The sequence below is a fragment of the Camelus bactrianus genome, chromosome 34, assembly GCF_048773025.1.
Source record: "Camelus bactrianus isolate YW-2024 breed Bactrian camel chromosome 34, ASM4877302v1, whole genome shotgun sequence".
In the NCBI taxonomy this organism is placed as follows: domain Eukaryota; kingdom Metazoa; phylum Chordata; class Mammalia; order Artiodactyla; family Camelidae; genus Camelus; species Camelus bactrianus.
Genome location: NC_133572.1, coordinates 11,288,763 through 11,298,449, shown reverse-complemented (window position 1 = coordinate 11,298,449; position 9,687 = coordinate 11,288,763). Strand labels below are relative to the sequence as shown.

Here is a 9,687-nt window from a genome sequence, read left to right as displayed (position 1 = left end):
GTATATGAAAGTAGATTGAGACCTCAGTTTCTGTTAAAAGTCTGAACAATTGGCTTAATAAACCTTTCTGTCTAAACGGTAATGCCACTGTTTTTTTTTTTTTTTCAATGGGTCATGTTCAAAACTACTGTAGGAAAATATTTGTAAAGTTATTGTTGGATGGTAGGAGTATGGGGTGGAGCTGGCCTTAGGGAAATGAGAGCAGCAATAGTAAAAAAAGATTTAAAAAAAACACATGTTTGGCTCAAGTCAGTAGCTTTGAAAGACAGGACAGGTCAAGAAGAAGCTGGAAAGCAAGATGAATGATGTAAAGCTTGCTGTCTTGGGTGGTGAGGGAGCAGGCAAATCTGGTAAGTGGTGGTGTTTTCTGTGGCATGGTGTAGAGTACCATAAGAGAGAGAAATATATTGACATGATATATAATATATATTATAACATATGTATAACCTGATACAACTATATATTATTTTTCTTTAGGAGTTTTCACTTTAACAGCAAAGAATGCAATTAACTGTATATTTATTAAAATGTAATATACAGGTTGAGGTGTAACTGTTTGAAGTTTTAATTTGTGTCTTGTTCTCCTGATGTCTAAAATTCATAGACATAACAGGAACTCTCTCCATCACTATCCCGTCTGCTTCTCACTCCGGCACACCTGCCGCCACACATACCAGTAACCAAACAGTGGCCTTGAAAAGATTCTCCTGTTCTGAGACTAGAGGCAGAGAGAGATGCGTGGAGACCCGTGGATTATTTTTAAATGTCACATTATTGGGAAGAGAAAACTTTGAAAGGGAATGGCTTTTTAGATGCCTGGGAACTGAGCAGCAGGTGCCCTGACCTCAGAAGCTATGTTTTTGTTTTATGCTGTTGTGTTTGGGGTCACATTATGATGGTGGTGAGGATGCCACCAGTAAAGCCACCTGAGCCCAATGCATCCTAACAACGGGCCAGACCCAGGAGCTGCAGTAAGAGAAACCAACACTAGAGGTCCTTCCTCTACATCCTGGATTTTTAAGTCCCAGTATCCTTAAACAGTTGCACGTGATTGGTACTGTCCTGGTCACTACTAGCATGAAGCGCCTTGGAGCCACATTTAATTTGATAAAATAAAGAGATGGCATAGTTCTTGCATCTCACATTTAATGAGAAATCTGTCTCTGTTACAAAGATAACTTGCCCCGTGTGTGCATTAGTGAGTTACACAGTGATCTGAGCGGGCAGCACGCTAAGATCCCTTCCTAGCCTCCTAATCTTTATGGCTGTACAGTGGGAATCTTGCTGATTATCATTTAGATCAGAAGTTAGTAAAGCTTTAAAGTCCTCATGAATGGTTGGTAATTTTTGAGCTAAAAGGTAAAACCTTATGCATATAACTAAATTATTTGTATCCTAAAATGGGTAAGCCCCTAAATCCAGCTTGTTTTGTTTTGCAGCCCTTACAGTAAGATTTCTTACCAAGCGATTCGTTGGAGAATATGCTTCTAATTTTGGTAAGTCACTACTTCATAGGCTTCTTTTCACCTTGAAACTTCAGCATCATAATTAATATCAGAGAAGCATTTTAACAGAATCTTCCATTTTTGCACTTTTAAGCAACTTATTTATTCACGGATTCTGGTTAGAAATGCCCAAATAAGTACTTGAATTAAATTTTCATTTATGATAAAATTTGTCCAATTTGATGTTAACTGAGATGGATTAGAAATCCAGTTAGTTTCAGTCTAGAACTAAAAACACTAAAATGAGGACCCCCCCACCCCCTAACTCCGTGCCAAGGGTTGTGGAGCATGTGAATATGGATTTTTCGGTAAGCAATGAAACAATTTTGAAATAAAGCAACATCTGTTCAAAGATAAAGAGAAATTAATTATAAAAGCACAAGTGGCTACAAAATAAATGCTTATTTTTATTGCAAACCATGTCAAATAAGAGGGAAACTATGCTTTGATTAAAGATCATATCTTCATCATCCAGCTTGCTTATGTAAGTTTCAGAAAAATTCTAAAACAGATGTCAGGGCACCTCAATATAATCTTAAGATCATTTCATTAACTCTACTATAAATGTCTGTTATTTTGATCAGAATTAGCACGACATATGGGAAATGTCACAGTGGGGAGTTAATAAAAAGTGGGGAATTTTGTCAGAGGTTTGCATACATTTTTGGATCAGCAATTGATTTATATAATGATACTACTGTCTTACCCGACTGAAGGCATGGGGGAAAGGGTTTTTTTGGTTTTTAAACAAAAATGAAGATTTTAAAGAAATACGAGAATTGGAGAAAGGGAAATTATTTTTTTGGCTCAATAATACTCAGATTAAGAAGTTATGATTGCAAGTGTGTTTTTCTATGAGAAATAAACAACAAAAATCTTTAGCATTCATTCAGGAGGTTGCATCATTAGAGTATTTTAGAAAATAACTTTCAGGTATTGCTTTGTATGGTTTCCTACATGTAGCCAACATAGTGCTTCAATCCATATGACATTGTAAATGTCCAAGAGCAAGCATTTGAAAACTGATTATAGAAAGAAGAAACATACAGAAAGAGAAATTCGTATTATTTCATTACTCAAGTCAAGTACCCCAGTCAAAAAGGTCAACATAACACACAAGCTACAAAACTACGGAACAAAACAAAGCATAAATAAAACAACACAACACTCACAAAAAACGCTAACAGCAACAACAAAATAAAAACATCACCTTAATCTTTTATAAGATATAGTTACATGAGCAAATAAAGTGTACACGTTTCTGGCTGTTACATCTCTATTAAAAATATAAGACCGAGAGACATTTTAAAAGACAGCCAGAAGAACAGAAGATCAGCAATGTGTGAGGACTAGCTAGCAAGCAAACAAACAAACAAAAACCCTGTCTTGTAAATGAATGCTTGAAGGGCAACTGATAAAGTTCTAAAAAGTTAAGAGCTGGTGACCCCTGCTGGCAGTTTTTGAGTTTTGAGAGTGGATATTTTTAAATGTCTTAGAAGGAAATTATATGGTTCACAATAGTAAACGTATAAAGTTTAGAATAAACTGTCTGAAAACATATATTAAAGTTTAATGAAACTGTAACAATATTCATCAAATGTAACCTAGAAGGATTGTAAAATTCATCGCTAACCCCCCCGAAGTTGACTTTCCCAAATGTCTGCTACATCTTCCTACTGTGGGTTACAGAGTATTTGCCAGAACGGGTCATGATTTTGTGTCAATATGCAATTTTAGACGGAAGTAGATCTTGTATTAAAACACTGGAGGGACAGTTACAGAATAGATATCTGCGCAATTACATTTGAGGTGGAAGAAACTGTTACCAAAGCTCAAAGGAAGGAACTGTCTGAAAAATGTGAGAAATGGTGTGGAGGTCGGTATAGCTCCAGTGGAAAGAATTTGACAGACAATAGCCTGAGAGGTCTACTGAAATCACAGAAGTAAAGGGAGACTAGATAACTAGAGAAATTCTTAGGCATTTTAAAGCTTTTGGTTTAGCTAAGTGAGCTGGGGAGCCAGTGGAGAGATTTGATCAGACCAGTGACATGATTGGGCTACAGATTCCCTTTTGCTTCTACGTTGAGAGTAGACTTGGTACAAGAAGGGAGTTAGGGGTGGGATAAAGCAGAGAGATGAGTTAGGAGGTTTTGTAATAGACAAAACTAATGGTGGCTTCGACCAGAGTGTTGGCAGTGGAAGTGGTGAGAGGCAGACAAATCCAAATAAACCTTGAATACAGAGTGAAAAGGAATTTTTAATGGAATAAATACAGGATATAAGAGAAAGGAGGACTCACGGATGGCCTTAAGGCATTTAACCTGCAAAACTGGAGCTGTGGATATGTCATTTAATGATACAGAAAACTGTGGAAGATGAAGTCATTGCAGAGAGATCAGAGGTACCATTTCAGATTGTTAAGGTTGAGATGTCAGTCGGGTATCTAAATAGAGGTGTCTAATGGTGATGGTTGTCTGGAGTTCAGGGAAGAGGTCTGGGCTACAGATACGGGATTGCCAGCAATAATTGTTACATAAAGACTCTGACTGGATGAGGTTAGCAAGGGAGTGAGTGCAGGTAGAGAAGACATCCATAAACTGGATTCATGGTTGGAGTGAGGGAAGGTATCGTGGGACAAATGAAAAAGATTAATACAAAGCAACACAGAATAAACAAAAAAACCAGGAGAGTTGCCTTGAAAGCTAAGTGAAAGAAACATTTTACGGAGGCAGGAGTGCCCGACCAGGTTAATACTACTGATAAGACAAAATCAATACACCAAACTTTCCACCATAACCTTGATAAAGACAGTTTCAGTCAAGTAATTGGAGTTAAAACCTGATTGGAATATTTTGAAAATCATGCGAGGAGAGAAGTTGGAAACAGGAGATGTAGATATTTACCAAAAGGCCAGCAGAGAATAGAGCAATAACTGAAAGAGATTATGGGATCCAAAGGATTGCTAAGTTAGGAGAAATTCAGCTGTCAGTAACGATACAGTAAAGAGGAAAAATTTATGATGCAGAAGAGAGAAGTAGAATTAGTGGAGCCATGTCTTTCAGTAGGTCAGATGAAATGGTAACTTGTTCGTAGTGCATGGATTGGCTGTAGAAACACAGATATTTGATCCACAGTAATAGAATGGAAAATAAGCACGTAGGGGAATAAATCCAGCAGTGAAGTTCATCTGTAAGAAATATATATTAGCAACTATAGCATATACATGTTTTTTGACCACCAGCAATAAAGAAAACCCACAGTACTGCTCAACTAAAATATGACTGGTTGAATTTGCAGGACTGTGATCCAAATATAAGTCTATCTTTTTTTTTTATTCTGGAGTATTTCCATACTGATGGGTATATGCATATTTTTCAGAATCTATCTATAATAAGCATTTGTGTTTGGAAGGGAAACAATTGAATCTAGAAATATACGACCCTTGTTCTCAGGTAAGTGTGACAAAATACTTTTATTTTTTTCAATCATGATTTGAAGAAGATTGGATAAAAGTATGTGAAGTTGCTAATCTTGAAGTTACTTCTCAATTTTAATTATTAAAATTTAAGACATTATTTTAGTGTTATAAATTCCATTATCTAGTTTCTCTGTAAAGTTATGACAAAATTATATTACAGATATCTTTAAAATAGCAATATTAGGCTGTGTTCATAATATATTTCTATCAGGTCACAGTGTAGCTGTCAGAAGTTAATAGTTTAATGGCTTATCAATTCAGTTTATATTTTTGCTAAGTTGTATTTGTAACTAACCACTATCAATAAAGCTTAAGTAAGAAATATTTTGAATACAAACCTCTTTGTTCAAATACAAAAAGGTTAAAATAGAATTATGTGAATAAGAGAAGGGATGTCCGGTTGTTCAAGATTTTAGAGCAACTCCATGGGACAAAGTCTGTTGGGTATGAAAAATCTTTTTAACTAAACCTCATCAATATTTTTTAACTGATTTAGGTCTAGTACCAAAAATTAATATATATTTTATTTACTAATAAAGATAACAATATTCTCTTTTTTCAAAAAAATGTGGCTATTAATTTAAAGGGCAATAATTAGAGCTTATCAAATTTTCAGAAAAAGAGGAGGAAAGTTGTAAAATGAGATACTGTAACTTTATTGTAGTTCTTTATAGTTTAAGATATAATGACTTTTTATTAAAGAAAAAGGACAAAGAAACAAGAAACTACACATTAGAACATGTCAGTATTTGGCTTACTGAATTCTCTTCCTGGTGAAATGGGTCTCCATTAATTAACTGTCAAAGGTGTAAAACACAGGTGTCAGATCCCACCACGTTCAATGTGCTTGGTTTATTTTCAGCCACAGAAAGCAAAATTTTCCCTCACAAGTGATCTGCAATGGGCAGATGGGTTTGTTATTGTGTATGACATCAGTGACAGGTCTTCGTTTGCTTTTGCAAAAGCAATGATCTACAGAATTCGGGAGCCACAAACTAGTCATTGTAAAAGGTGAGATATCTTTCATTCCTCTCTCCATTCTCTTTAGTAAATCATCATATAGCTGTAAGCATCATTAGGAAGAGTTTAATGCAGGCTTCCAATTACAAAATTTAACAGCCCTGAACAATCCACCTTCCATTCCACAGGAGAGTTACACATGTAGTAAAAGGAATAAGATGAGAATACTTTATATCCTGGCTGACATAAACAGTTACTAGCCCCGAGTAAATGGCTATTTTACAAGACAGCTTCTATTGTTAACATGACACTCACTTGCAAAATAATTGTCCTCTGTACACAAGATAGTTCCCTTTCCACCCTTCTTTTTCATTCCCACAAAAAATGTTAAGGATACCAAATAAATCCAGATTTATTACATTTGGCATCCAATTCCTAGTCATGGGGTTGTTCAATCTCTCAAAGCAAAATAGACTGAATAATCAAACTGTTATAAATTCTAACTATGAGAATATATTTTTCTCCATTTGACCTCCTAAAATAAAAAGCTGATCAACAATTCCTCATTGTTAATGTCTTGACACAAATGACTCTGAAGGAAAGCATTATTTTTGCATTCGTAAGTGTAAGTTAAAACCTATGAATTTTCCATTTTAATTTATCTTTTAAAAACCTGTTTTAGCCTTTGCATTTAAAAGATTTATTTTTGTTTAACATGCTGGTGTAAGGGATTCTTTGTGCTCTTAATCGCATTTGTCCTTAAACTCTAAAATAACGTTCCAATCTGGGAAGCAAAAAAGCACAATATTACTACTGAAACTTGGTATCCGTGCTTTTTTTATGTCTATTTTAAATGCCCACTATCAAGAAATCATTGATAATATTGATATTTATAAATGCCCACCATCAAGATAATAATTGATAAAAGTTATTCCCCTGGAGTCAGTTGATGTAAATTTCTGTTTATATCTGATTAACCTTAGGTAAACCCTTTAATCTCTAGACCTCCTTTTTCTGATTATAAAACTGATGGAAGCATGGTGGGAGAAAAGAATGTTATTTTACTAAGGTAACGCATAGCTCTGAGTTCCTATTAATGTTACTGATTTTGAGGGAACTCCACTGTTTCAAGCATTAGATGCCTTATATTTAAGCACCATGACTTAGGTAAAGGTCAGTAATAAAATTACTTTGATACGCTCCCAAATCAAAAGAATCACTTAAGAATAGTCAACAACATATAAGTTTTTAAAAATCCTTGTATTTGACATTTTTCAGGCCATCTTCTTAATGTACTGACCAAATAATTTTTGAGTATTTCCAGTTCTCAATCTTTAGGTAAACTAAAGTCTATTTCCAGCTCTCTTATCTGTAGACAGAAAGCAAAATATGGCATTGTTTTACAAAATTACATCTGATATTTACACTCACCCTTCAAAATTTTTCATTCACCCTTCCCTTCAATTCTTCACAGTAATTTTCTGAAGTATATAGAAAAAGATACTATTAGTACCCTCAGAATCCAGTACACACAGTGCTTTTTCCCTCATGGTTCATGTGAATGAAATCAACGTTTCGTGGTTTCCATGCAATATCTCTTTAGAGTTGAAGACTGTTTCCATTTTCCCATTTCTTCCCTATATCAGGTATCTTGGCAGAGTTCTATGCCATTTAAGGAATAGTAGTCTTAATATATTCTTCAAGTGAAACTCTGTCTTAGAAAAATTTACTTTAGGTACACTGTAACTGAGGAGATTATATTGATATTTGCCAAAGACACTACTTTAACAAAGAAATATATTTCTTAAATAAACAGAAAAATTGTATAAATTCACAAAATTGTAAAATTTTCTTTAGAGTGTGTTATGATGAATATTAACAAAGAACAAACAGCAAGTATTGAATGTTTTTCCTTAGGAAAACTATGTCTAAATTGTTCAATTAGTAAAGAGACATTAGTTAATCCTCTTTCAATTGATAAGAAAATTAAAAATATCACTTAGTGAACGTCTTTTATTGCCTGGCACTTGGCTAGGTTTTTTATGTACATCTTAATTTAATCTCTAGGAGCATTCTGTGTGACAAGACTTTTTTTTTACATATACCATTTTTTTTTAAACAATAAGGAAATTGAAAGTGGAGAATGTTACAACCATGCCTTGTTAGTAAACAGAGCCATCATTCAGGAATAAGTTTTTGTCACTTCCAATCCTGTGTTTTAAGAGCCTTCTTGCTTCTGTGTCATTTACTGCATTTTATCTAATATAATTCTCCTAAGTAAATTAGAATACATACACACATCCACAAATAACACACATACTACATATACAATATTATTTTCTTTTTTTGGTCTGTAATTCTTTTTGACATAAACCAACTTTAAAAAAAAAAGAGTTGTTAAAACAGTCTTGCCAAAGAATTGTGTGTTTGTATTTCAGAGCCGTGGATTCAGCAGTGCTTTTGGTTGGTAACAAGCAAGATCTCTGCCATGTGCGCGAGGTTGGCTGGGAAGAAGGGCAAAAGCTGGCATTGGATTACCGTTGCCAATTCTGTGAACTGTCTGCAGCAGAGCAGTCTCTGGAGGTGGAAATGATGTTCATCAGAATTATCAAGGACATCCTGACAAACTTCAAACTCAAAGAAAAGAGAAGGCCCAGTGGATCTAAATCAATGGCTAAACTGATCAATAATGTATTTGGAAAGAGAAGGAAATCTGTTTAGCAGTCATGTGATCCTAGGGGATTTATTATATCAGAGCATTTCAAACATTTGTATAATAATTAAATTCACCCTTTGTATATAATTAAAAATGATTCTCTTAGAGATATGAAATGATTGGCCATGAACCACAGGTGTGTTTTCAAATGTATAGTTTGCCTTTTTCATTGTTTGTGTCTCGTACACTTTGCTTCACACTTAACCTTTATTACACAGAAGAGCATCAGGATAACCTATTGGTGGATTACCGTACAGTTTACCTTGCCAAATAAACTCTGCTCGTGTAATTTTATTAAACTGCCATCCTAAAGGGCCCAGTTTACCTTTATTTTATATTTCTTTTTAATCAAACATATAGTTACATTCCTATAGTTAATTTATTATAGGGCTTAATTTATCAATTTGTGGAAGTTCATGATCTATTTGATAGAAATGCATGGATTTAATTTTTAAAGTGTCTTTATAATAAACTAGTGAGTTACTTGACAGTACACAAATTTCACTTATAACTTAGGCCTTAGGAAGTTTAATTCCTTACCTTTATGTACCTAGTTTGTAGTTGATCTGATGATGAAAATGTTTGCCTTTCTTTATTGTACACTCTGCTAACAAGGGTAATTATCACAGAGAAATTAACTTATACAGCTAAGATCCTTTTTAGATTAAACTGTTAATTTTTTTTTGTTCATTTAGAAATCCACACATCATAGAGAAAGAACAAAAAAGTAAAAATTGGTAAATATATAACCTTGAAGACCATGTTGTCCTGAAACATTTTGGGGCTTCTCAGATTACATCGGATACAATTTCCTGCAGAATCGACTGTCCACCTCTGGGACTGTGGTTCCACCTCTGCTGTCCTTGCTCTGCCTGGCACCCACTGTATTTCACGTTGCCGACGTAGGCCTGACTTCAGCCAGTTCGCTGATGAGTAAGGTCAAGCCTCAGAGAAGTTAACCTGGGAATACAAGCAATGCTACACTCCCAGTTGGTTAACATGTGTCAGCGCTAACCTGAGGACCACGG

The 9,687-nt window shown here is 34.7% G+C and overlaps 1 protein-coding gene across 1 annotated transcript; it reads left to right on the top strand.

Moving 5' to 3' along the window:
* The first annotated feature begins 176 nt into the window (after positions 1–176).
* Positions 177–9,349, top strand: RERGL (RERG like). The gene is made up of 5 exons (XM_010946488.3): positions 177–350; positions 1,440–1,496; positions 4,884–4,957; positions 5,846–5,994; positions 8,382–9,349. Exons 1-5 carry the CDS (start codon positions 299–301, stop codon positions 8,662–8,664), a joined length of 615 nt encoding a protein of 204 aa, XP_010944790.2. The 5' UTR covers positions 177–298; the 3' UTR covers positions 8,665–9,349.
* Positions 9,350–9,687: the final 338 nt, after the last annotated feature.

What these genes read in the sequence shown, in the direction of transcription:
- RERGL (XM_010946488.3), top strand. Translation starts at nt 299, where the DNA reads ATGAATGATGTAAAGCTTGCTGTCTTGGGTGGTGAGGGAGCAGGCAAA. An exon ending in AGAATATGCTTCTAATTTTG is followed by an intron (nt 1,497 to 4,883) that starts GTAAGTCACTAC and finishes CATATTTTTCAG; the next exon opens with AATCTATCTATAATAAGCAT. An exon ending in TATACGACCCTTGTTCTCAG is followed by an intron (nt 4,958 to 5,845) that starts GTAAGTGTGACA and finishes GTTTATTTTCAG; the next exon opens with CCACAGAAAGCAAAATTTTC.